Source organism: Chrysemys picta, chromosome 1 (assembly GCF_011386835.1).
Source record: "Chrysemys picta bellii isolate R12L10 chromosome 1, ASM1138683v2, whole genome shotgun sequence".
NCBI lineage: Eukaryota > Metazoa > Chordata > Testudines > Emydidae > Chrysemys > Chrysemys picta.
Genome location: NC_088791.1, coordinates 338234877 through 338262293, shown reverse-complemented (window position 1 = coordinate 338262293; position 27417 = coordinate 338234877). Strand labels below are relative to the sequence as shown.

The following is a 27417-nucleotide window of genomic DNA, read 5'->3' as shown; positions in this document are numbered from 1 at the left end:
GGCTGGGCTGCCAGCAGTGCGCTGACATGTGCGGCTCAGACTCCCTCTTCCAGCACAGCGGCCGCGCCATGCAATTATTGTCATTGCTGGTGGGGGCGGCGTGCTCGGGGAGGGGGCGTAGCAGAGGTGAGCTGGGGTGGGGAGTCCTGTGGCAGTCGTCCCCCCCCGTCCTGAGGCACACCCCCCCCCGCGGCAGTTCCCCACCCCAGATCATCTCTGCTACGCCCCCTCCACGAGCGCGCAGTCGTCGCTCCGCTTCTCCCACCTCCCAGGCTTGCAGCGCCAATCAGCTGTTTGGCGCCACAAGCCTGGGAGGAGAGGGGAATTAGAGCGGGGGCGGCATGCTCAGGGGAGGAAGCGGAGCAGAGGTGAGCTGGGGTGGGGAGCTGCCGCATGGCTCCCCGGTGGAGGGGGGGTGCCTCAGGGCAGGGGGAGAGGGTAGCTGCCGCGGGGGAGGGGGGGACGCCTCAGGGTGGGGAGGGGCAGGGAACTGCTGCAGGGCTGGGGAGGGGGGGAGCAGGGTGGCCTGGCACTGGCCCTGATTTAAGCTAATGGTTAATTAATCAGTTATGACAATTGAAAAACATGACAGCCTAAAAGGTCTCCTGCTGTTTCCTGAACTCAGATGATTATTGGTGTTATGGCAGTGGCTACAGAGATGGTGCTAGGCGCTGTACATACCCATGGTGTACCTCTCCACTTTGAGCTGGAGGTATAACTTCCAGAACAAGGAGACATACCCGTTAGGGTTACCATATTTCAGCGAGCAAAAAAGAGGACGGGAGGAGCCCCGCCCTAGCCCCGCCCCTGCCCCTCCCACTTCCCGCCCCCCCCTGACCTCCCAACCCTCCCCCCGTTCCTTGTCCCCTGACTACCCCCTCCTGGGACCCCTGCCCCTAACTGCCCCCCAGGACTATCTAAGCCTCCCTGCCTCTTGTCCCCTGACTGCCCCAACCTTTATCCACACCCCCACCCCCAGACAGACCCCTGGGACTCCCACGCCCCATCCAACCACTCCCCACCCACTGACAGCCCCCCCCCAGAACTCCCAACCCATCTAAACCCCTCTGCTCCCTGTCCCCTGACTGCTCCGATCCCTCTCCGCACTCCTGCCCCGACAGCCCCCCCCAGAACTCCCAACCCATCTAAACCCCTCTGCTCCCTGTCCCCTGACTGCTCCGATCCCTCTCCGCACTCCTGCCCCCTGACAGCCCCCCCCAGAACTCCCAGCCCCCTACCCCCCCCCGCTCCTTGTCCCCTGACTGCTCCGATCCCTCTCCCCACTCCTGCCCCCTGACAGCTCCCCCCAGAACTCCCAACCCATCTAAACCCCTCTGCTCCCTGTCCCCTGACTGCTCCGATCCCTCTCTCCACTCCTGCCCCCTGACAGCTCCCCCCCAGAACTCCCAGCCCCCTACCCCCCCCGCTCCTTGTCCCCTAACTGCCCCCTCCTAAGACCCCCCCCAACTGCCCCCCAGGACCCTACCCCCTACCTGTACCCTGACTGCCCAAAACTTTCTCCACTGCCCCCAAAAAGCCCCCCCTGTTTCTTGACCTCCACCTCCAGAACCTTCCTGCCCCCTGACCTCCTTACCCTGCTGCTCAGAACAGAGTTGGGCTCTGTGCAGCCGAGCCGGACACGTGGCTGAGCTCCCGAGCACAACAAAACCCGGTCTGGCCCTGCACAACAAAACCCGGTCTGGCCCTGCACAGTGTTGCCGGACTGGGCTGCAAGGCAGCTGCTGGCTCAGAATGCAGGGCGGATCCGGCTCCTCTACAGCTGCTCCCGAGTCCAGCCCGGGACTTCCCTGCAGCCCTCCCAGCCACTCTCTGCTAATCCCGGACATTGTGAGAGCTTTGCAAATTCCCCCCGGACGCTATTTTTAGCACACAAAAGGAGGACATGTCCGGGGAAATCCGGACGTATGGTAACCCTAATACCCGTGCCGCGTGAGCTCTGATGGAGCTAGCATGCTAAAAGTAGAACGCAACCACCATGGTTAGCTGCGCAAGCACGTACCTCGGGTAGCTAGCCCCTCCCACTGCTTGTGCTGCCGCGGCTGCACTTTATTTTTAGTGCGCTAGCTCGGTCAGAACTAGCAGGGGTATGTCTCCTCAATTACACTGCCAGCTCAAAGTGTAGCAGTACCCATAGCAAGAAACAGTCCCTGCTGCAAGTCTAAACAGAACTGGTATCCCCATTTTACACAGCGGGACTAAGAGACTAACCCAAGGTCATACAGGAAGCCTGAGACAGAATCAGGGCTTGAACGTACAGTGCCAGACGCCAGTGCCTTAACCACACCACCACCTTCCCCACAAAAAGAGCTGTGGTGCCTAGTGGCACCACATGAGGAGGATGGAGCTCTGTACAGTATTTCCCACTTGGACCTTTCACTATAATGGCAGGTTCTGGGGAGAGACCATGCACAGCTATTAAGGCAGTGATGTTCCAGCTCCCTTTGAAGACAATGGGGATGTTAGCAGGCCCATAGTAGCTGATTTGAAGGTACATTTTTTGGTATACAGATTACTTGCTATGGGACAGATTTCTTCTGTTTCTTAAAGGATGAGGGAGGGGGAGCAAGAACCTTTCCAATTATAGGGCCTTGTGTAAAGGCCAGGAAGAATTCCACTTATTGTGCATAAAGGCTATGACGACTGTGCCATCCCTGAAGATGAAAGTAGGGAGGGGTAGGAGTAGGAGTAGGGGCAGGGGGTGGGGCTGGGGCTAAGGCTCTGTCCCTGTACACAGATCCTGGTTAGAGCTGCTCAGAAATTGGAATTTTTGTTTCATGGTAAATTCCAAAACTTTAGTTTTTTCCCCCAAATCAAATTGAAAAACCAAACTTTCTCATGGAACAAAAATTCCCCCAAAATTTTCGATTTGGAAAAAGGTTAAAAAGTTTAATTTTTTAGACATTTATATTCTGTTCCGTAAGTAATTTTCCGAGTTGCTCTAACAGTGGCCAGTGCAGCTGGCTGGCTGGCTGTGCTGGGGCAGAGACCGGTGCCCCACACAGGGCCATGGCAGTCAATATGTTCTGGAGGGCTCTGGAAGGCAGTGAGTTCCCCTCCCGTGTTTGCTTGGAGGCTGTGCACTACTGTTCCCCCATGGTTATGTGGCACAAGCTGATACCTCTATTCAGCTGTCTGTAGTATTATAACTAGTCACAGTAGAGTTCCTCTCAAGTACAGGTGTTTCTGTCCAAGGAACTGGTCTTACCTTTCCGGTCAGGTTTGAGGTTGCGGTTGACTGGAGGGGGCTGGATTTCGCTCAGCCGCCTGTGGCACTGAGAAATGGCTCCTCCTTTATGGACTGGGAGGGTCGTCGAGGACAATCCCATCAGGTCAAAGTGGTGCGGACCAGGGCTCATGGGGATGTAGAGATTCTGGGAATTGTCATTCGCTTTCTCCATGTTCAGCAGGGATGAGGAGCCTGGGTTCATTGGGACATAATTGTCCTCGCAGTCAGCACTGTGGGAGCGAGCCACTGTGGCTTGCTGGAAAGCACAGGGGAGGTCAAGGGTCAAGAAGATATTTAGTGAGGTATGGAATACGAGCAGCAGTGTTCAGCGTTACTCACTGTGGCCTAGACCCCAGAGTGTAATCCCTCCCTATCACAGTGAGCAGACATTTACACTGGAGATGGGGTCAAAGCTGCCAAATTCACGTCAGCCATTGGATCTGAACGACAAACAGTTCCCAGTTCAGGGGAGTCCTGGTGCTGATCCTCAACCTCTCTTTGCTCCCATTCAGCTGTAATTTCTGGGCTAGCCTTTACTGATAGAGAGAGGCAGAGTTATCTTTAATATTACAATTGATTTCCAGCATTGCCTAAGGGGTGCTAGGCACTTTCCAAACAGGGAAAGAGGAAATAATCCCTGCCCCAAGGAGCTGACAGTTCCTGTCCTCCTTAGCGGGTGTCTTTGCCCGACCCAAGTGCTCCATAGCACCTGTCAGCTTTCCCCCAGCTCCTGGTTTTAATAATCCCCCTGTGCTAGTTTCTACTTGGGTTAAGGTGAAGCCCATCCCTTTGGTATCAGGTCTCCCCCTTTCCTTAAGGAATCTCCAATAAATGTAAACCTCCCTCTACAACATCTTCTCATCCTCGTGTTGAGACCCTGATGGTTCCCTGATTAGCTGGCCCAGGTGTGGTCCAACACCCTAATTTAGCTTCCAAGACCTCCTTCCTACACCTCCCTATGTCACTTGTACCAATATGTACCACAACCACAGGGTCCTCCCCCAGCACTCTGTGGATGTTTGTCTTCTAGATGTCCATTGAGACCCAACTTCACAGCCAATAGAGAAGTAAACAAGGCCACCTCACCACATTTCCACCTATCAGTATTTCTAGTGACCACGTCTCCAACCACAACTCTATCCAGTCTCTGGATGTGACCTAAGCACATGAGGAATTATCAGTTTCCTCTACCTTTCCTGGAAAGCAGGTCCCATACATTGGCCCCTCCACTCCACCTTAGCCACCTCCCATCATGACACTGGCTCCCTCACAGGGATAGTTGGGACAGCCTGCTGTGAGGTGGACTGGCTTTACACTGTCCCTATAATGTCCTGCAAATAACTCTGCCTCTCAATTCCTCCAGCTCAGGAACTCTGGCTTTTTAAGATGCTGTAGTAGGCTCTGAGTATCACAAGCAACTTGAGCTGGGAGGATGGTTTAAATTCCCAGATCTGGACCCCTTCTTGTGGCCTCAGAGCATGATTGCAGAAGCTCTGCAAATTCAGAAAGGAGTTTTTTAATTTCCACTGTGAATTTTGCACACAGCTCTGATAATGATCTTTATCAAAACATCTCACTGAGTTCCAAGTTCAGGGTGGGGATTAAAGATGGGATGGTGGAATCCATCCAGATAAACTCACGCAAACATCAGACTGAACTGAACCTTCTCGGAGGTTAGAAAATACTTCAGCTAACTCTGTTTTTCATGCATCTCTGCATGTCCTGGCTCCAGCCGTGACAGAAATGCAGCGCAAGGGGCTGGTTTAATGGTATTTCCAGTTCAAAAGGAAGCAGGAAATATCAGAATTCTCATGATAGAGTCTGTGCTGGCAACCTTTCCAGCCCAGCTCTGCAGAACCATAGATTCAGATTTATAGATTATATTTCCAGAAAAGACCATTAAATCATCTAGTCTGACCCCCTGTATATCACAGGCCCTTACATTTCACCCAGTTACCCCTGCATAACTTGTGTTTGGCTAAAGTATGTCTTCCATTAAAGCATCCCATGTTGACCTGAAGACATCAAGAGATGGAGAATCCTTCCCTTCATAGTTTAGTCCAATGGTTAAAATGCAGGATGTTTCAACAAGCATCTGATGCTTCTCTGAACTGAAGCGCCAGTCAGATACGGTTTGTGTAAGCATCCAAATCAAATCTCAGTTCTGAATGGTGTGAGCTTATCTAGCTACTAGTAAACAACTGTTAAGATGGTCATCACCAGGGTTGAACCAGAGACTTCCAGGGCTCCAGCATGAACTGAAGGACGAAGGCTTCAATTCTGCTTTCACTGAAGTCAAAGCAAAACTTCTCTTGAGTCAATGGAGCCAGCTCAAGCCCTAGGTCCCCAAGCTGGTAGCTGTAGCAGATTCACAGTGACATTTTCAGTAAGGCACGAAATTCTATACTTGCCATGGAAGGCATGACCTTGCATGTATGTTGTATGGACGCCATTTTGTAGAACAAAATGGCATCCTCCATGTGCATTCAGAGGCTGGTCGGAATTGTACCACAGGCAAAGCCAGTCCTGGGGTATGGAATGTGTGTGTCGCATACATGGATGGCAGACTCACTTCCTCTGTGGCTGAGAGGGACACAGGACACACACTGATGAGTGGGTGATAGTAGCATCAACTTACCAGATATGAGTTGAACCCGTCATTCACAGACTCTGCAGACTGAACTGTGCTGCTGCCGCCATGCTGGGGGTATTCGTAAGTCTCACAGGAAGAAGCTGAAACACAAATCATGGATTCACAATACACACGGCGCCTGCTTGTGACTCCTCTAGTTCTAATAGTGCCCCTGACACATGTAGCCCTCAACAGCTCACCTTTAGATATGGCTGGTTATTGCTATACAGAAAATGATGTGTGTTTAGGTTAGCAGAGCATGGGTAGCTGGGCAAGGAGTTTGGAAACTGTGCAAGTCTTCTCTCTTTTTTTTCTATCCCGTCTCAAACAGCTCGTTCTAAGTACTCCACACCCGTTTTATTCATTTATCCTCACTGATGGTAGTGAGGGCGGTAGCAGCATTTGGCTGCAGCTGACCTAGCTCAGTCTGGAATGGGTGTCCTGGAGGGAAAGGCCTCACCTTACATTAACTATTCTCCTCGGCCAGTTAGTTCCTTGCAGCTTCACAATAAACATTTTAAAAGTCCATGGTCATGTGTGTGTCCAGCTGGAGAAGGCCTGACTCTGATTTTCAGAGGTGCTGAAGAACCACAGCTCCAGTCAAAGTCAACAGGAGCTGCAGCTGTTCTGGAGCGCTGAAAATCAGGCCTGGAGGGCACTGAAAATTACCTTTAGTTGTCTCAGGTTGGGCGGCCAAACTTCGAGGCCTCCAAAATCAGTGGCAACTTTTGAAAACTTTGGCCATAAATTGAATTAAAAGTCAAATGTACCGGCAGGAGCTGCAAAAACGATGGGCCTGAATGGTGGCATTTTGATCTAGATCTGAACTTCCTCAAAGTTTGGGGGTGACTGAATCTGGGGTTTCGGTTCAGCCCTTTATACAGACAAGAACCAACTGCAGAATCTGGACATACCCAAAAATTCAGGGGTGTTCATATATGCCACAAGCCCAACCTCTTAATATGTAGCACCAGCTCCTCGGTTGGAATAAACCAGTGCAGCTCCACTGATTTCGGTTGAACTATGCTGATTTACACAGGCTGGGCATCTGGCCCCACCTCTCTCTAATGGAGTCAGCATCTTTGGCTGCACTGTCCAACTTGATATCTGGGGAAAAGACGCCTTGCCCCACCACACCCCCATTTAAATGTAACACTTACCTCGATGTAGTCTGCTGTTCTCCACGGCTGGTAACGTGTTCCTCCTGGGAATGGTAGCCGCCACAGAGACCATACTTATGCTTTCACCATTGGGAGGGCGCTGCTGGGGGCTTCCCCACCGTGACTCCATCTGCCCTGGTTTAGGGGGCCGGGGTGGGGGAGCAGCGGGTGAATCACTGGAGGCCACGGCCAGCGTGTTGTGGTTCTTGTCCAGCGTGAAAGTCCTTGGGATCTGGTATACGGAGAGAGGGGTGACGGGGATGTCATAGGAGTCCGTGGAGAGCTCCCCAAACTCCTTGCACAGGGTGTTGTTGGGAGTCTTAAAGGTATAGACCTCCTCATTATCCGTGTCAGAGCCCGTGAGGCTGGCTTTGGTGTGAGCGTAAGAGCCAAAGCTCCGCGGGAGGTCGTAGGCACTGTCCCTGAGCTCCGAATTGTGCCTGCTGGGCTTCGGCAAGCTGTAGAATCCGTGGACTTGCCCACCAACCCCATTCACACAGTGTCCGTTGCCCTGGGAGAGCTTCTGAACGGCCGTGTCGCTCCTCATGAAGAACGAGGACCGTGTGGCTTGTGAGAAACTGGCGCTCCTAGGAAAGAGGAAAGGGTGTGGCTTAGATCTCTGAGGCAGTGTGGCCAATGGTTACAGCAGGGGTCTGGGAGCCAGGAGAGCCACTGACTTGCTGGGTGACCCTGGGCAAGTCACGTGCGACACTCCCTGTGCCTCCCCAGCCTGTACAAGTGAATAAAGACACCTGCCTCATTTGGCTCCACCACAGAGCGAAATCCCCTGAGGGGAAACCTGGGGGCAGCAACAGGAGGGGAGGAGGAAGGGAATTCAGAGGCACAGAGCTTTCATGGTTAACTTGGGATCTGAGGTGTAGGGGGCCAGCCCTCTGGCTGTGTACTAGGTTGGGCAAACTCCACCTCCCTGATGGTTCGAGTCAGAGCTCTTCCCTGTGGAAGGAATGACTTGGTTGTGACAGAATGCACTCCTGTGTTCACATCCTTTTGTTATCATTTTTGTACAAAGAATGCCTTGTGAGGTACCATTGGAAAACTCATAATTTGCGGGTCAGTATTGTCCTGATAAAATATGTGTAGCAACATTGTATGTGAAGTTATAAGATTTCCCTGTGTGATGTTATTAACCTATGTTCCAAACCCCACAACACCCACCCAAACAGAAGTTGGCAAACAGGTCTGTCCGAAAACAAAGGAAAGTATGCTTTGCTTCATTTGCATTTAAGCAGTAAACAGAGTCATCAAACAGGGAGGGAAAACAAAGGAAGTTCAAACAGGTGAAAAAAAAAAGCTAGCAGGGAACATCCTTCCACATAGACTCTGTGTCTGCTGGGTCTCAGCTGGAAATGTTTTTCAAGAGGGGGACTGAACCTATAAAAAGGGACAGGGCACCTCCCTCCTCCAAGCACCTGTCTCTCTCTCTCTGTCCCTGTCCAGCGCATTCACCGCACCTGAAGAGACAAAGGAAGCAGCGGTTGGACTCTGGGAGAAGGGGTCCTGACGTAAAGAGTTTGGTCAGTAAGCCTGCTGAAATCATGTGGTGAGAAAACTTTGCTTTGAATCGAATATAGTTTCTTAAGTTAGGCATCAGGAGGCGTTTTATCTTTATTTTTCTGGTAACCATTTCTGATTTTTATGCCTCATTACTTGTACTCCCTTAAAATTTCTCTCTTTGTAGTTGATAAACTTGTTGTATTGTTTTATCTACTCCAGTGTGTTTAAGTTGAAGTATCTGGGTCACTCCATTTGGGGTAGCAAGCTGTGTTCCCTGGAAGGTACACGCCTGTGCGGCCCCACAGGGGCTCATCAAGGGCTGCACACCAGCAGTGCTGGCATGCAGGATGTGTAGGGTGGGTGGGGGCAGTGGGGTGAGGTGGGGGTGGTGGTGATGGGGGTTTGGAGGAGCTTGGGGCATGCAGGGCTACGGGGGGGGGGGGGAAAGATGCTTTTCTCCTGGCCCCCGCCCCAATTCTGCGGCAGGGACGGGAGAGACACGTCTCTACCAGCCCGAGTCCGTGGCTGCAGCGGGGACTGGAGAGACATCTCTCTCCCAACTCTGGGGCTGGAGGAGTCCTCTCTCTCCCTGCTGCAACCCCGGAGCTGGGGGAGCCTTGGGAGTCAAGAGACTTTGGCTCTTTCCCCAGCTCTGCCATTAAGTTTCTGTGTGACCTTGGGAAGTCACCTCACCCCACACTGTGCCTCAGTTTCCCCCTTTTCCACATGGGAATAAGGATATTGACCTTCCTCTGTAAAACACTTTGAGATTTATAAATGAAAAGCACTAAATATGGTTGGCTTTTAGATTTGTGTTTTAAAAGGTAATGACCAAAACTAGGACTCATGGAAATATTTTTGTGACTGTTTTGTCGGATTTCCAATGACAACAATTCCCTGTTGTGGATTTAAACCTCCCCTAGCAGTGTTTGCAAAGCTTTTTGTGGGCAGGAGGACAGGTGGTTTTTCTAGGGGGCTGATGCTGCAAAGTATTACTCATGTAGCTGTTACGCATGTGAGTGGCCTCATGGAAAGAAGTGGGAGAAGTTCATGTGAAGTGAAAGTTTGTTTGTAAAGTGCTGTGTAAATTTACAGAGCTGTGTGTGTTAATAACTGAGACATTGGAACATTGTATGTGTGCATGAGAATCTGAAGACGAACTTGACTGTGCTACTTTAATTGTCCAAGATGATCCAGTGTAAAAATATAAACAACATGAAGATTGAATAGTCGATAGGACTTTTAAAGTGTTTTGTATTGTTAATAAAAGAGGATGGTAGTAAGGGGAATTTGCATGTTTTTAAAAATTATTTTGAGCCTTAGTGTCCTGATTTAAAAAGAAACATTTACTTTGATTTCTAATATTGTGGTATTATATTTTACATTCAGATGAGACCTTTACAGATGAAGCCTTGTCTGAACATTAAATATCTCAAGCATTTTGCATAAGAGGAAAAGATTCTTCCTAACCAAAATTCCCCTTCTCTTTCCAAACTACTGCACAGTGCTCTCTGTGCTGTTGGCCCACCTGGCTGCTGACTTTCCTCCCCAGAGGTGGCTGCATTTCAGTGGTGCATTTACATGTCTAGTTCAGGGGTCGGCAACCTTTCAGAAGTGGTGTGCCGAGTCTTCATTTATTCGCTCTGATTTAAGGTTTTGCGTGCCAGTCATACATTTTAACATTTTTAGGTCTCTTTCTAAAAGTTTATAATATATAACTAAACTATTGTTGTATGTAAAGTAAATAAGGTTTTTAAAATGTTTAAGAAGCTTCATTTAAAATTAAATTAAAACGCAGAGCCCCCCGGACGGTGGCCAGGACCTGGGCAGTGTGAGTGCCACTGAAAATCAGCTCGCGTGCCGCCTTCAGCACCCGTGCCATAGGTTGCCTACCCCGGTCTAGTTTGTGAAGCATGTACTGATCCTTGTGGAAGGAGGCATAGGAATGAACAGATAGGTACTGCAGATGTCACCTGAAGACAGACCTTCCCTAAGACCCAGCTAGGTGCTACGGTAGCAGTAGGACGTTGTGAGCTCTTGGTGGGATAAGGGCTGCCATGAAAGTACAGCGGTGATGGCGCACATCCGCATATTACCTCAATATTGATTCTGCACATAACAAAATTCATTCTGCACATGGACGGAAAAAAATAGAGGGAACATTGGTAGCAAGTTGTGTACGTATTATTCCCTTAAAGGAATTATGGACCTAATATATTTGCACTGTCCAGGATTGGGCTGGGCAGTACACGGCATACATTTCTGGGGGAAGATCAGGGGCTGGGGGTGTGTTGGGGTCACTCTGCAGCATAACCCAGGCTGGTAGGAGTCAAGGTGTGGCTGGCTGGCTGCAGCACACACACACACATCGCTGGGAGTGACTTGCATGCTGGAGGCTGTTTGTGAGCAGTCCAGGCTGGAGGCTACAGCAGCAAGCCATGGTAAAGGGCACCCCAGGTTAGGGGGCAGGGGTGACTCATTAGCCTGGATTGTACCCTGGTATGTCACAGTGGTTCAATACCATTGTTTGGTAGCTGGTAGTGCCCCTGCATCCTGTCACAGAAGCACTGGCCCATTTTCCTGCTTCTCTTTAATAATGTAACATTGGCCTGATGTTCTCATAGCATTATGCAGGGTTCCAGCCCTACGCCAATGGCAGCAGCACAGAGAAAACCCAGCCCACTCTAAATGTTCCAGGGGGTTGTCTTAATTGCAGGCTCTTGCAGAAGCCTAAGCACAGCCCTTAACCTCTGCCTTTCTAACAGCACGTATCCTGCCTGGGACGCCCACTGGCCATAGGGTTACCATATTTTAAAAAAACAAAAAGAGGACACTCCACGGGGCCCCGCCCCAGCCCCGCCCGGCCCCACCCCAACTCCGTCCCTTCCCCAAGGTCCCCGCCCCAACTCCGCCCCCGTCCCTGAATGCTCCGCCCCCTGCTCCTCCCCCTCCCCTGCCTCCCACGAATCAAATGTTCGCGGGAAGCCTGAAACAGGCAGGCAGCGGGTAAGCTGGGGTTGGGGCAGTGGTGGGGGGCATGAGGAGGCGCGGCCCAGTCTGGCCTCCCCGGCCGAGCGGCTCTGGCCCTGGTGTCTCCGGCCCGGCTCGGCTCGGCTTGGGCCCTGGGGCACCAGCCCCGGTTCCAGCCGAGCGGCTCTGGCCCGCCCCGGCCCCAGCGACTCCAGCTTGGCTCGGGCCCCAGGGCACCGGCCCTGGCCGAGCACCCCCAACCCTGGCCCAGCGGCTCCGGCCTGGCTCGGCTCGGGCCCTGGTTCTGGCTGAGCGGCGCCAGCCGGCAGCCGAGCACCGCCGGTCCCAGCGGCTCCGGCTCCGGCCCCAGCGGCTCCTGCTCAGATCCAAGCCCCACGACCCCTCCCTATTTTCCCGGACATGCCCGGCTTTTTGGAATTTCCTCCTGGACGGGGATTTGAGGACCAAAAAGCCGGACATGTCCGGGAAAATCCAGACGTATGGTAACCCTACCACTGGCTCTGATGGGAGGTTGGGTGCCTGGAGCAGCTCCACAACTGGGCCTTAGCTCAGCTAGATCAGCCCCTTAATTCAATTAGCGACTGTTCCAGAAGGGCAACTTTTGCATCTTTCCTTAAAATACTCTTCAGCCTGCAAACAGTCTCTGCCGTCTTCTCATCATCTGTTGCCCTCCCTCACCTATACTTGCTTTTGTTTATTTTGTATAACTTAGATTGGAAGCTCTTGAAAGCAAGATGCCTTTAGCTGGGCGTGCAAAGCACTGTGTAAATCTGCAGTGCTATAGATGTGGGTGTTCAAAATAATACCAACACACAAGCAAATCTAGTGGGCATAGAGGACTCCTTGGTTGTTGCTGTGCTGTGTTGCTCTGCATGCTATGGTCATGCTGAATATCAGGCAGACCTCCAACCCTCCCGCTCCTTGGATTTCAGTGGAGTTACCGCAGTTTACATCCTCTGAAACTCTGGCCCAATTCTGTATAACTTGGTGACAGGACAAACAAGGGTGTGCAAGCAATACATAACAAATATCTGCAGGGTGCAAGCCCCAAAGAAGGAGAGGATTTATTTAGGGTGATCCAAGAGGGTGCAACTAGAAGAAAAGGGATGAAATTTGGCAAAGGCAAATATAGGCTGGATACAGGGAAACAGAACCTGCCTGATCTCTAGGATGCGGATGATCTACAAAGAGAATGGCGGGAAGCCCCATCACCTGGGACATTCCATACTGGAGACAGAACAGCTGATCCATACATCCAGGTGTTTGTGGGGTTGTAATTGGGTGCTGTGGGCTTGAGCTGCTCCTGTCATTTCCATACGCTATCAGTTTAAGCTGCACGGGCATCAGCACTAGAACTAGACAAAACTTTCACAACATCACCCCAAACCAGGGGGAAAGCGGATAGCACCACCTATAGGTAAGACTGCCCTAAGCTTTCTACTATAAAACCCTATTTTCAGTTGCTTATAACTTCGCCAAACCTCAATGGCTGCTGAAGCAGAACTGAGAGCTGGGAGATGGACTCTCCTGTGCTTTCAGCACTCGCCTGTGTGGGCACCCTTAATTTATTTACCCCTTCACATAACCCAAGAACCAGGGGTCAGCCAATGAAATTAATAGGCAGCAGGTTTAAAACAAACAAAAGGAAGTATTACTTTACACAACACAGTCAACCCATGGAACTCCTTGCCAGGGGATGTTGTGAAGGCCAAAAGTATAACTGGGTTCAAAAAAGAATTAGATAAGTTCACGGAGGACAGGTCCATCAATGGCTATTAGCCTAGATGGTCAGGGATGCAACTTCATGCTCTGGGCGTCCCTAGCCTCTGACTGCCAGAATCTGGGAGTGGGTGACAGGGAATGGATCACTCAATAATTGCCCTGTTCTGTTCAGTCCTCCTGAAGCATCTGGCACTGGCCACTGTCAGAAGACAGGATCCTGGGCTAGATGGACCTTTCTTATGTAATCCTGGCATTTCCTAACGTTTCTGTGCTTGACTTAGCAACCTTAACCTTCTTTGAACAGTTTCTGTCTGCCTGTGATTCTATCTGTTACTTTCCTGTTATTTATACACATCATACAGCCTTGTGTTGCATCAGTAACAGAGATATTAGGAGGAAATAATATTCAGTGGCATAAGTACAATGGTTCAAGTGGTACAGTTGCACCAGGGCCCATGAGGTTATGGGGGCCTACCCAGATAGAGCGACACTCCAGCACTTCAACCGGGTGCACAGAGTCACAATGCTGCTCACTCAAATTTTGCCCTGCCATCCCTCCATTGGAGAGAGGGGAGGCCAGGCCGAATCTGAGTGGCACTGTGATTGCGTGCATGGGTGCTCAGGTTTGGTCCAGCTGCCTCTCCATCATGGCCAGGAGCGTGGCCTGGCCAAATCTGAGCGAGTTGCATTGCAACTTGGCACATGGAATCGCAGCACCACTCATCACTCCAATTTGGCTTTTGCCATGTCAGAGCAGGGCAGACAATTGGCATTTGCTGAACTGATGGATGGCTGGGATTGGGTCAAGCTGGCCTAGCCCATGTCGGAAGCAGGCGAGTGCACAAGGGAGGGCAAGCAGGGGCACGCCCCCCAATAATCGATGGGGGCACAGAACTCATCCAGCCCTGGGACTGCAGCGGGAAGAGTGAGCTCCTCGGCCCTGGGGTTGTGGCAGGAGCTGACAGCCCCTCTAGCCCCAGGGCCACGGTGGGGAGAGAGAGCTCCTCCAGCCCCGGGGCCGTGGCGGGAGCTGACCGCAGGTGCCCCTCCAAAAGCAGACAGGTTTAAATTCCTGCACATGCCCCTGGTCGGGAGCAGAGCACTGAGCTGGGGGATGAGAGGTGCTGGTGTGACCCAGAAGATCCTGGGGGTGGTGGGTGAGGGGCTGGAGGGGAGTTGGTGGGCTATGGGGTGAGTGGGGAGTGTGGGGGAGCTGCAGGGTGAGGGGTTGGGGTGAGTGGGGTATGTTGGGGGCAGTTCGGTGAGTTGTGGGCATTGTAGGGGAAATGGGGGATGTTGTGGGGTGATGGGTAGTTTGGGGACAAAGAAAATTTTAGATTTCAGAATTGGGAAATGGGCCCTTAGCCTCTTCTGGAACCAGGGTCCTGTGTGGCCTTGTTTTGCCACTGATAATAGTGCTCCAGAGAAGATTTTGCCTGCAGTAAATTACACAGGGGAGCTACAATTTGTTTCTGAGGTGCGTAACTTTTGTACACTGGGCAGGCAAAGGCCAGCGAGAAGATGGTTTTGTTTCTATTTTAAGGTCTGGGCACCTCTCCCACAATGTGTGGCGATAAAGGTGCTGCTGTTCACAGAAACCATCACAAGATGGCGCTAAGAAATAGACTCATTTGACAAAGACTGAGCATCACAAGACAATGCTGAATTACACCAAGTGGATGCTCAGCCCCCCTGGGAAATTGGTTCCGGGTATTTTGACTCTGACAGTGACTTACGCCAGATGCCCCAGAGGAAGAGCCTTGCTTTGCCTTTCATCTGAGGATCTGAAAGTACTTTGCAAAGGGTAATTTGTCAGTTCCCCCTAACGTCGCTGCCACATTGCTATTATTATCCCCATTTTACAGCTGGGTAAGACCCAGAGAGGTTACATGGGAACAGTACCAAGGAGCCCTGACACCTCACTCTGGGCTGTAACAATGCGTCAGGGAAGGAATTTTCTTCCAGACCCCTACTGGAGATCAGCTGATACCATGATCATGACGGTTGACAGCCTTTATTATTTTTATCCCAGCTAATGTACCTGCAGATGCTTCTCTGGGCATTCACAATATTTCTATAGAGTCCAGGTTAGAGCCGGGCAACATTTTTCGAGTGTAACTTTTTCCAGTGAAAAACACTGATTTGGTGACACGAAAATGTTTTGCGAATTCATGTGCTGAAAACGAAACACAAAACTTCTTAAAATCTGGGCAGGTTTAATTTCAACCTTTTCAATATTTTCAGTCTGAAGCAACTTTTTGTTTAGAAACTTCCTATAATTTTACTTTTAAAAACAATTCAGAACCAATTTAAAAGGCTCAAAATCAAAACAAAACATGTCGTTCAACCCAAAACAAAGTTTCGTTTTACTTTTCGATTCATTGAAAATTTAAAAAATAATTGTATCCACTTCAGCCTGAAACTATTTCCCCCTCTCCCCCCTCCAATTTTTCAGACTTATCAGTGAACCGAAAAATCCATTATTTGCACAGCGCTAGACCAGGTCGCTGGTGTAAGGGACGGTCTTATTCCTACTCCAAGGACGTCTAGCCCTTGTTATCTTTCCTCCTTGTCTCAGATTCCTCTGTCACTAGGCTTGCAGAGGATGTGTGCAGAATGGTCTTTGGTCTCCAAGAGGCGTCTAACAGCTGGACCATGAGGAGGGTCATTTATAATGTTTCATTAATTCCATCTGAAGTAATTTTTTTTTATTGTTAGTGAAAGACAGATGCAGCAGGGAAATTCTGTGGGGACTCAGGAGAAGCCCCCGATCCCAGCAATCCAGTTGTGCTGTGACCTTTACTCCCCTCTCATTCTCTCAGTGGTCCCTCCTCGTTGCTTATACTCTGCAAACCGGCTCTCCACTGTTTAAGGCAGCCCTTCCGGCTGGGAGGTGGGATGGCTGCCATTCTCCCATAAATACTGCACTGAACGCAACTGACAGCTGTGATGCAAACCCAAGGTCTGGGTTACAGCAGGTTTGCACAGTCACCGTATGAAACATCAGAAGGGTGTCAAGCTGCAGGCAAAAGTACAACTGGGTTCAAAAAAGAATTAGATCAGTTCACAGAGGATAGGTCCATCAGTGGCCAATAGTGCCTTGAAATGGAAAAGTGGTTATTTTGTCCAGAAAGCTTTGCCTAAAGGTTAAAACTGGAAACGATAGGTCAGATTCTTGCAGTGCGGAAGGGCTAGAAAATTCCTTTGGCTGGCATAGTCCCTCCTTACCTGCCCCCTCTCAGGCACTCCAGCATTGGGGGCATGCCATTGACACAGAGAGTGAGAGAGGGCGTGGCTACAGTTCAGCTGCATGCTGGCAATCCCTAGCATTGGAACAGCCCCCTACAGCTGGGTGTAATGTAGATGACCCCCAAGGCTGCTCTAAATTATGCCATGGGCCACCCCACCCCACAGCAGCTGTGGGGATCGGGGGAACATGAAGATAATTTAGAGCCATCATTACCCTCTCTTCAGCTGCCTCGATTTACTGATGCGCTAAGGCTGACATCATGCCTTTGATCAAGGCACAATTCTCATTGATGTCAGTGATAGATATGTCAGATTAAGTGACTTGTCCAAGATCAGGTAGTCAGTCAGTGGCAGAGCTGGAGGTAGACCCCCCAGAATGCCTATGCTGTAGCCAACCACCAGCGCTCCCTCTGGATATAGCTCTGAGGATGGAATATCATTGCTGATATTACAGGGTTTCCCCCTATGTTTGCCCATAGGCCTCCTACTGTACCTTGTATTTTCTGATTTTCGGCTCATACACTGGTGCAGGAAGAGATAGTCCTGTGGGGCGCTGGCAGACAAGGTGGTCTGGACGTGGTTGGCAGGTGAATCGAAAGTGAACAAGGTAGGTTGGCTGGAGTGGGCAGGAGCTGACGACTTGCGTTCTCTTAGCAGATGGTGGTTGGAGCTGTTTAGCTCAGCTGGGGAGGAGCGCGGACCATGGCTCACCAAGGGAATGTTCCTCAGAGTGTCTGTGTGAGAAAAATACAATGAGGATTATTAGCACACAAATCGCTAGCCCTTTCTAGCCATAGGTCTACAAGCACCATACAAAGGTGGAGGAGGAAAGCAAGACATACAGTGGCCTGCCCAAAACCACTCACTGGGCTAAGGACAGAGGCAGGAATAGAACACCCATCACCTGGCTCTGCAGGAAGGTGGTCTACCCCCAGTGCCACCCCCCATTGCCACTCAATTAGGTACTTACTTTCAGTCATCAAAATTATACCTGTCTAGAGATCTCAGCTGTGAAGCACTTAAAAATAACACAGTGCAAAAGCCACCAGTCCAACAGTAGCTTTGCAGGCAATCCAACCACTGAATGGGCCATGGGAGTCTAAACTGTATTCTCACCTCCAGATCATGACTGAAACATATTGGCAGGGGCAACATGGGCAAGCTTGTGTTCCCACCCTCCAGGCTGTGGATAAAGACAAGATTTAATTCTCCAGGTTGCCCATCTGGTACCTTTCACAAGCATTAATGATTCATGCCAACCTTGTCCTTAATAATTTGAACTTTAGATTCTTAGGAAAATGCCCAGGCGTTCAGGGAGAGGGAGATGGTTTTGCATATGGTTATTAGTGACATAGTCATGCAGGAACCCCTCATGTTCCTCAGCATAGGGAAACACAGTTATTTGTGCTGGTGTTAAGTTAGTGAGTATCCGCCGACAAAGCCACCTAGGTGATGTACACATACAAATACATCCAGGAACTAGAAACTGGGTCCAATGGTGCAACTATAAACTGGCAGCATCAAACACCACCTTCTCTGCAGGGGAATATGGAGAAACAGAAGGAATTATATGGTCGTGGAGTAAATGGACTGAGGGCCTGGTCATGTGTGGTGATGGAAGTCACCTAGCAGGAGGTTCTCAGCACTTGACAGGAATAGAATCCTGTTTATCCTCTCATTTACTCCAGTGAAAATCAGGAGAATGTTCCCTGAAGTCAAGGAGGTCACACTTGTGACAAACCAGCATGAGAGGAGAATCAAATTCAGGGTCTCTGCATAGGAAAGAATTAAATCAGGCTCCCACTGAAGGGCTCCTAAGGGCCTCCCTAAACAACAAGTTCTTTAGTTCCCAAGTTCTTGCCTTCAAGCTTAGCCCCAATTGATCCTGAGGAGGGAATACAAGAAGGAGGTGGCTGGCTGCATTTGCCTTGCTGGGACACCCTGAGGTGAGGGAGCCTGATTCTTCCCTGCCTTGGGTAGCCATTCACACCTGTGCCCAGTGAGTCCACAACGTTACCAGCCTACAGTGGCAGCATTTTACACCCTTTTTTGTGCTCACTTTGCATAGGGGTAAATGACTACACAAGGCACAAATCTGCCAGGAATCAGGCCCTAGCATCGTCATGAACTCACTGGAACATTAGTTTACAAATGGGAGTTTTTAAATAATGAGTCGTGTTTCTCATCCAAAGAACTCCCCAGAGGCGTTAGAGACAGGTGTTCAATATGCCTCACCACACACCGGTCTGGGATCATTATTACATCCTAGTTACAGCAGGGTAAACTGAGGCACGGAGAAGTGAGGTGTCTTGTCCAAGGTCCCATATTGAGTCAGTGGCAGAGCAGGAAGGCATTCCAGAGTCCTGATTCTCCTCTCCTACTGGTTTTATGGTGTAACTCTATTGACTCCAATAGAGCTATTTCTGATTTACACCAGGGGAAGTGGGAAGAGATGCAAGGCCTAACTCAAAGTCCCCTTCTCTAGCCACTACCTAACACGCCTCTGCCCTATTGTTGAAAGAGAAAATATGTTTTAAAATACTAACTGTATTTCCACCCAATGCCCCTACAGCAATCCCACTGTCATCCCAGTTCTCCGATAAATGTGCTCCAAGAACTTGAACCAGGCATGAATTTTTACAGCCAGGCTGTAAGCCTCATAAAAACAAGGGACAATATATATTGGAAAAGCAGAACCAGTTTAGTTAAAGTGGTTTCAAGGGCTCCCAGGTGAGACACGTAATCACAGTGCATATAAAACTCTAGTCATATGGTACTGAAGTCACCATTTTTATAGCTGTGATTTTAACTAATGTAGTGTTGATGGGAAAAGTGCCTGATTGACAGTCCTGGGGAATTAAATCCTCTCTCCATGGAGCCGGCACAGCACAGTCAACAACAGTGCAAACTGCTCGTTTGCCGCTACTGTGATCTGCTGGGACCACCCATAGGGATTCATAGATATTGATTATGATCAGCCGGTCTGTCTTTCTGCAGTGCACAGGCCAAAGAACGTCACCCACTAATTCCCATTTTGACCCAAGTGGCTAATCAAAGCCTGTGAGTGTTCCAGTTGGGATGAGAAATAGATGATCGAGGTTGATATTTCTTTGATGCAATCTTGTTTATTTACAAGGAATGTACAAAGTCCTGCTCCTCCAAACCCAGGAGGAACCCAAACCAGGGTTTGTTGCTTACAGCCTTAAACCTCTTTAGCCAGCATCAGACCCAAAAGCTCTCTCTCCAGCTTCTTCCAGGGCTGTACCGTACTTATAGGCCTCTGCTTGAATTTACAATACTCAGCAAAAACTCTTCTGCCCACACAGTCTAAAACTCTTGGGCAGGGTCACATAACCCTTTTGTCTTAGGGGGATTGTGATTAATTTATCCTTACAGTTATGTTAACTGAAGAGTTCATTCACGTCCATTAATCTCAACAAGGTTTTAACTCAATCCATAACAAGGTTTCACCTAGCTCACACACAGACCCTGAACGACAAACAGCATAGGCGCTGACTCCGTGGGTGCTCTGGGGCTGGAGCACCCACAGGGAAATATTAGTGGGTGCTCGGCACCCACCAGCAGTCAAGCTTCCCCCGCCCCGCCTCCCAAGCGTGCCACGTCCCCGCTCCCTCCCAGCACTTTCCGCCCTCCCGCCGCCTAAGAGCTGTTTGGCGGCACTTAGGACACACAGAGCCTCCGTGACCAAGCCTCCACCTAAGGGCCACAGGGACATGTTAAATAAATAAATATATGGAGATATACCTATCTCATATTGCTGGAAGGGACCCTGAAATGTCATCAAGTCCAGCCCCCTGCCTTCACTAGCAGGACCAAGCACTGATTTTGCCCCAGATCCCTAAGTGGTCCCCTCAAGAATTGAGCTCACAACCCTGGGTTTAGCAGGCTAATGCTCAAACCACTGAGCTATCCCTCCCCCATGCTGCTGCTTCTGGGAGCCGCCTGAGGTAAGCGCTGCCCGGAGCCCGGAGCCCACACCCCTCCCGCACTCCAAGGCCCTGCCCCAGCTCTGAGCCCCCTCCTGCACCCAAACTCCCTCCCAGAGCCTGCACCCTGCACCTCCTCCTGCATCCCAATCCCCAGCCCTGAGCCCCCTCCTGCACCCCAAGCCCCTCATCCCCAGACCCACCCCAGAGCCCTCACCTCCAGCTGGAGCCCTCATCCCTTCCAGTACCCCAACCCTGCCCCATCCCTTAGCCCACTCCTGCACCCCATCCCCAGCCCTGAGCCCACTACTGCACCCCAAACCCCTCATCTCCAGCCTGCACCCCCAGCTGGAGCCCTCATCCCCTCCAGCACCCCAATCCCCTGCCTCAGCCCAGACCCCCCTCCCACACTCCAAACCCCTCATCCCCAGACCCACCCCAGAGCCCGCACCCCCAGCGGAACCCCTCATCCCCTCCAGCACCCCAATCCCCTGCTCCAGCCCAGAGCCCCCTCCCACACTCTGAACCCCTCATCCCCGGCCCCACCCCAGAGCCCGCACCCCCAGCCGGACCCCTCATCCCCTCCTGTACCCCAACCCCCAGCCCCCTCCCACACTCTGAACCCCTCATCCCTGGCCCCACCCCAGAGCCCGCACCCCCAGCCAGACCCCTCATCCCCTCCTGCACCCCAATCCCCTGCCCCAGCCTAGTGAAAATGAGCAAGTGAGCGAGGGTGGGGGAGAGCGAATGACGGAGGGAGAGGGGATGAAGTGAGTGGGGGGTGGGGCCTCAGGGCAGAGCAAGGGCGTTCGGTTTTCTGCAGTCAGAAAGTTGGCAACCCTATGTGCCGCTCAGGTAGTGTGCGCCAGACAGAAAGCAGGTGTAACTAGCTGTTTGAAAATCCCACACTGTTGGGGAAAGTCCAGTTAGAGTGAAGTCCAGGTAACTGGCCACCCCAGCCTCCTAGCGTCGGTTAGAGTGTGCGTCGGGGGCGTGACTGCAGATGGGGGTGTGTGGCTGGAGTGCAGCTCCTACGTACAAGATAAAACCTGCAAAGGGAGACTCTGATCTCTGGTATGCTGGCAAATACCAGTGTAACTGGGGTCAGAATTTTCCCAGTATAACCCAGGCCTGCTTGGTGTGCTCCTCTGTCCCACTCTAGAGGCACCTAGCCCCGCTAGAGACTCATGAGTCTGCTACAGCCTTAGCTAAGAACAGGGGTTCTCAAACTTCATTGACCGCGACCCCCGTCTGACAACCAAAATTACTTCACGGCCCCGGGAAGGGGGACCGAAGCCCGAGCCCCACCAACCTGGGCAGGGGGGCCAAAGCTCAAGCCCTGCCACGTGGGGGCACCAAAGCTTGAGGGCTTCAGCCCCAGGCTGTGGAGCTCAGACTTTGGCTTCAGCTCTAAGCAGGGCCAGTTCCAGGCACCAGCTTAGCAAGCAGGTGCTTGGGGCGGCCACTCCGGAGAGGGGCGGCAGGTCCAGCTATTCGGCGGCAATTCGGCGGACGGTCCCTCACTCCCGCTCGGAGCGAAGGACCTCCCGCCGAATTGCCGCTGCAGATTGCAATCGCGGCTTTTTTTTTGGCTGGTTCTGGCGGCCCAAACCCTGGAGCCGGCCATGGCTCCAAGCCCCAGCAAGTCTAACGCCAGCCCTGGTGACCCCCACTTTGGGGTCCCGATCCACGGTTTGAGAACCGCTGGCTAAGAACTATGTGTCTTTTAGCTCACACAGCAGTAGAGGCTCATACACTAAGATTCGGGGTCCCAGGTTCGATCCTGCTTGCTGATGACAAGGGTGTGTTGACGTTACACCCAGGGCTGGCTCCAGGCACCAGCTTACCAAGCAAGTGCTTGGGGTGGCCACTCCGGAGAGGGGCGGCACGTCCAGCTGTTCGGTGGCAATTCGACAGACGGTCCCTCACTCCTGCTGGGAGCGAAGGACCTCCTGCTGAATTGCCGCTGCAGATCGCGATCGCAGCTTTTTTTGTTTTGTTTTTGTTTGGCTGCTTGGGGCGGCCAAAACCCTGGAGCCGGTCCTGGTTACACCAACTCTAAAATGAGATTTTGATCAGTCCACACCCTTTTCTCTTCCTCTGTGATTATTAGTAAGCACCTCCTAAACAATCCATTGTGTTTAACCCTCACTTATCGCAAGGTAAGGGTTGCTTCTCCTAACTTGACCATGGTCTCTTATTGAAAGAGAATGTAAGAAACTGGGTGATGTAAGTGAATGTTGCTGTTATAAAGATCATGTTCCACCTGGGACATCACTGGAAGGACAAATGAGGGTTAATAGATCTTCAGCTTTTATCTCTGTTGTCTTCTCTAGATCCCCAAATCTGGGCCAGATTCCAATCTAGATTGAAGTTAATGCTGCTACTCTGGATTTACACTGGTAAAACTGAGATCAGAATCTGGCTCTGTGTCCTTGTGACACGACCAACAGAGAGAAGAAAAGTGGCTCTGAAAAAGAATGGCCCCTCCTGAGGTGATTTTTCAGTCTCCTAAATCATGTCAAGGTACCAAATTGATCTATCTGCTGATCTTTCACTGCTGATGTATTTTCCCCCATCATACTGTGAATTTCTATTGAGACAGAAAAAGCACATTAGTAAAAGTCTGGGAGCGTGGCTCAACTTTATTGTGTGGTTTGTGCTAAACACAAAAATGATCAATATTTAACATTGACATTAATGGGGTTGGAGGAGAACTTAAAAAACCTAACTCTTGTTTTCTTTGCATGGATATTAAAAATTCCTCGGTGCTTTTCAGGGGAGTAGACAGTTGCCTCAGTGTCCTTGGACACTTATCATTATTACTAAATATTTATGTTGCTATAGTAGCCAAAGACCCCAATCAGAACTGGTGCCCCACTGTATTGTGGACTCTGGAGATACAGTCCCTGCCCTGAAGCCCCTAGAATCTGTGAGCTGGGTTGCTGGCTGCATCAGCGCTGGCACCAGCACAGAGGGAATGCAGTTTTTGCCTCCCCTATTCAGTGCCTGCTGAGATGGGGGTGGCCTCTGGCTAGAGCAGCCCAGATGACTTCACTGAGTTGCATTCCCTGCTTCACTGACCTGTATGGGTCTTTGCAGGGACACAGAATAGGCAGAGCACAGATCTACTCTGGCTACATCCCAGATTCATCCTCTCCCCTCTCTGGCCTGCCGCTGCAACTGGGGCTGTTGCAGAGACAGTACAGGGTGCCCCTGCCCAGAGGTATTCCTCAGGGGGAATTTATATCTGCCCCGCAGCCCCTTTGCACCAGCCTAGCTGACATAAATGGGCTGCATGGCAATGATAATGAAGACAGGCAGCATACTAAGGGAGAGGGAGAAGGATACAATCAAATTGTACCCTATTTTCTATACATACAGACAAGTCATAAGAACGGCCATACTGGGTCAGACCAATGGTCCATTCAGCCCAGTATCCTGTCTTCTGACAGTGGCCAATGCCAGGTGCTTCAGAGGGAATGAACAGAACAGGTAATCATCAAGTGATTTCAGGAAAGTAGACAAGTGATTACCTGACACCTATTCTTAGCTTCTGGCAAACAGAGGCTAGGGACACTTCAGACCATGGTTTTGCATCCCTGCCCATCCTGGCTAATAGCCATTGATGGACCTATCCTCCAGGAACTTATCTAGTTCTTTTTTTTTAACCCTGTTATAGTCTTGGCCTTCACAACATCCTCTGGCAAAGAGTTCCACAGGTGAAATACTTCCTTTGGTTTGTTTTAAACCTGCTGGCTATTAATTTAATTTGGTGACCCCTAGTTCTTGTGTTATGAGGAGTAAATAACACTTCCTTATTTACTTTCTCCACACCAGTTATGATTTTATAGACCTCTATCGTATCCCCCTTAGTTGTCTCTTTTCCAAGCAGAAAAGTCCCAGTCTTATTAATAATCTCTCCTCATACTGAAGCTGTTCCATACCCCTAATCATTTTTGTTGCCCTTTTCTCTACCTTTTCCAATTCCAATATATCTTTTTTGAGATGGGGCAACCAGATCTGCATGCAGTATTCAAGATGTGGGCATAGCATGGATTTATGTAGAGGCAATGTGATATTTTCTGTCTTATTATCTATCCCTTTCTTAACGATTCCCAACATTCTGTTTGCTTTTTTGACGGCCGCTGCACATTGAGTGGATGTTTTCAGAGAACTGTCACAATGACTCCCAAGATCTCTTTCTTGAGTGGTAACAGCTAATTTAGACCTTGTCGTTTTAGATGTGTACTTGAGATTAAGTTTTACAATGTGCATTACTTTGCATTTATCAAGTCTTATAAATAAAAAGTCAGACATCCCCATCTGCCCCTCATCCCAGCCACCCCCAGTGGACTGCCCGCCTCTGTGGAGATGCCTGTATGAAAAACAAAAGGATCCCAGTTTCATAAGTATCTACATCATCAGGCCATGGTGTATTTTGATTGTTGTTGCACAGGCCTACCTGCTAAGGCAGCCATTTTACGCCACACCGTAAGCTGCCTCTTCTCATCTCTCATTTCTACCTCCTTCATACCAAATCTCCCCTAGGGCTACTGCTGCCCGACAGTCGTGGGAATGAGGCATGTTAGAATTCAACGGCCTTGCGAGTAGATTTGATTGTTGGGGGCCATTCCACCAAAGTGATTTGGCATCTACCGAAGATATAGGGAAGCTGATGAGCGCACTAAAAAATAAACAGCAATTTAAGGCAGGGCTAATGGCTCCATAACTCTCTCCTTGATTGCAAAGACATTAAAAAAAAAAAAAAGTCAAAAAGCAGGTGGCGGGGGAATGAGCAGCACGCTCCAGTAAAAGCATGCCGCTCCCTTAAGGGACGCCATTCCATTGACATCCACATTGATTTTCAAAATGAATTCCCATTACGCTTCCCGCACTGACCTGGACACCGAGCGCATTAATGGGAGTGAATTCAGCACTCACTTACTCCATTAGGTTTGTGAGATGAACTCCATAAATAGCAGGTGAGAGATGGATTGTTATGTGGGTCTGGGAGGGTATTTCAAGTGCCAGAAAAATAAACCCAGCTGCTACACCGTGAGGCTGCCAAGATATATTTTTGTTATTAGATAGGAAACTGTGCTTTAGGTCAAACATCAGCGATGGGTACTTTCAGGGAGGGGGGGAGGGGAAAAAGCATGTAGTGTTAAAGGATTCACCTGACATGATCGGGATTATCTTTGATCCATGCTAACATAGCTTCAGCGCTTAAAGAAAAGCCAAGGCCTTAGCATTTCTATACTGGCTGGAAATGGCAATTGGTTAGAGGAAGGCTGATCTTGTGAGCTCTGGATTCCAATCCTGGCTCTCCACAAATGCCCTGAGTCACCTCGGGCAAGTCATTCCCCTCTCTGTGCCTCAGCTCCCCATCTGTAAGGGAAGGATAATAACGCATCCTTTCTATCACCCTTTGTCCATGTAGACGGTACGCTCGTCAGGACAGGGACTGTTTGTACAGCCCCTAGTACAATGGGGCTCCAATCACAGCTGGCATCTCTTGGCCCTGCTGTAATACAAATAATAATACCAGCTATAGGGTTTGTTTTTAGCAAGTACAAGCCTGCTGAACTGAACAGCATTCCCTTTCTCCTCAAAAATACATACCTCATGCACGGTTGACAATACGGCGGGGGGGAGAGAGGAGAGGATTGGTAATAGGCAATGGAGTCCTGACTTTCTCCACCATGAGTTCAAAGCCAGCCCCAGCTGGCATCTCCAAAAGCTATAGCCAGTTAGCAGGTGGTAGGAAATAAGCTGACAGGCTCCGTTCTGAGTGGGCAAGGTCATTGCCACGGACACTTCTGCTGGCAGGGTTGCTACTCCAGAGAGGTGCGGGCGTAGAGCCTACCTTGCCCCTAGGGGCTAGTTCATTGGGGGAAGCTAGCATCAGCCCTGTTTGCTGTGCTGTGCCCATTTCCAGGATGGGCAGAGAACATCAGTTTCCAGAGCCTTGCCTACAAGGAGTGTGTTATTTCCTACCATTGTTCTAGCCCCAGCGCAGCTTCTGCAGTGCCAGCAATAACGGCAGAGCTGGTGTAGATGGGGCACTGGTGTCTTTAACCACTGAGTGGTCTAACCCCAGAAGGCTAGGGCTTCCACCTTTGCTAGCCCTACATTCTCTGGAGAGACAGTGCAGGGCGGCCACTCTAGCCCCCTGCCTGCAGTATTATGGGGTAGCGCCTAGTAACACCAGAGTTAAAGTTGCAGCAGTGTTTCTGTTTACAGCTATTTGAAAGTGCTCTTAAATCCACAGGCTGAGGCAGGCGGCCACGAAAAAATCCTTGTGCCACCCAACTGTGAGTCTGCTCCCCTTTGATCCTTCCCCGAAGGAGTCCCTCAGGCAGCTCCGAGGACCGTGCCTTTGTGTGCAACCAGTCTCAAGTAGTCCTTGGATCAATGAATCACAGAGCACAGTGAAGTCTCTATGAACAGGCGTGATACACTGAAACTGTGCCAGGTGCGGGGCAAATGTCAGGAGTAGTTAGGGAGGGCTAATGTATTGTCATACTCCCAGTTCCTCATGCCATCCCCACAGGGGCAGAGTTAAGGTTGTGTGGGAAGTGTCATTTTAACCTCACATTTCCTGGTTTTCCAGCCCTTCAGTTTTGGGAACAACAAAGAGTCTGGTGGCACCTTAAAGACTAACAGTTTTGGGAGTTAAACTCTCACAATCTGGCAAGGCAGGGGGAGCACAGGGCACAGCTGAATGCCTATGAGGGTCTCTCCATGGTAGCAGCATTGTTTTGCATGTGAACCGCTCCTCAAGTTCATGCTACGGATGCTTTGGTGATCCCTTAAGGAAACACAGCCCGATGCTCAGCTGGTGTAAATGGGTGTAGCTCCATCCAAGTCAATGTTGTTGACTGACACCAACTAAGGCTATGGCCCTGTACAGCTCATAGTTAAGATGTGCATGTTAGGCCTTATGTTATG

General features: G+C 50.4%; 1 protein-coding gene across 5 annotated transcripts in view; it reads right to left on the bottom strand.

Moving 5' to 3' along the window:
• Nucleotides 1-27417, bottom strand: part of GAB2 (GRB2 associated binding protein 2) — a 205020-nt gene that overhangs the window by 18249 nt on the left and 159354 nt on the right. For 3 of the 5 annotated variants that reach the window (XR_010601206.1, XM_065595935.1, XM_065595918.1), the window contains 5 exons: nt 17010-17250; nt 8470-8511; nt 7040-7626; nt 5886-5980; nt 3227-3503 (listed from right to left, as the gene is read on the bottom strand). Coding sequence is in view for 4 of the 5 variants with exons in the window: in XM_065595935.1 (XP_065452007.1) it covers nt 3227-3503; nt 5886-5980; nt 7040-7626; nt 8470-8511; nt 17010-17250 (1242 nt within the window). In the remaining variant the exon portion in view is untranslated. The remainder of the gene's footprint in view (nt 1-3226; nt 3504-5885; nt 5981-7039; nt 7627-8469; nt 8512-17009; nt 17251-27417) is intronic. The other 2 variants (XM_065595923.1, XM_065595929.1) reach the window with 1 other exon arrangement.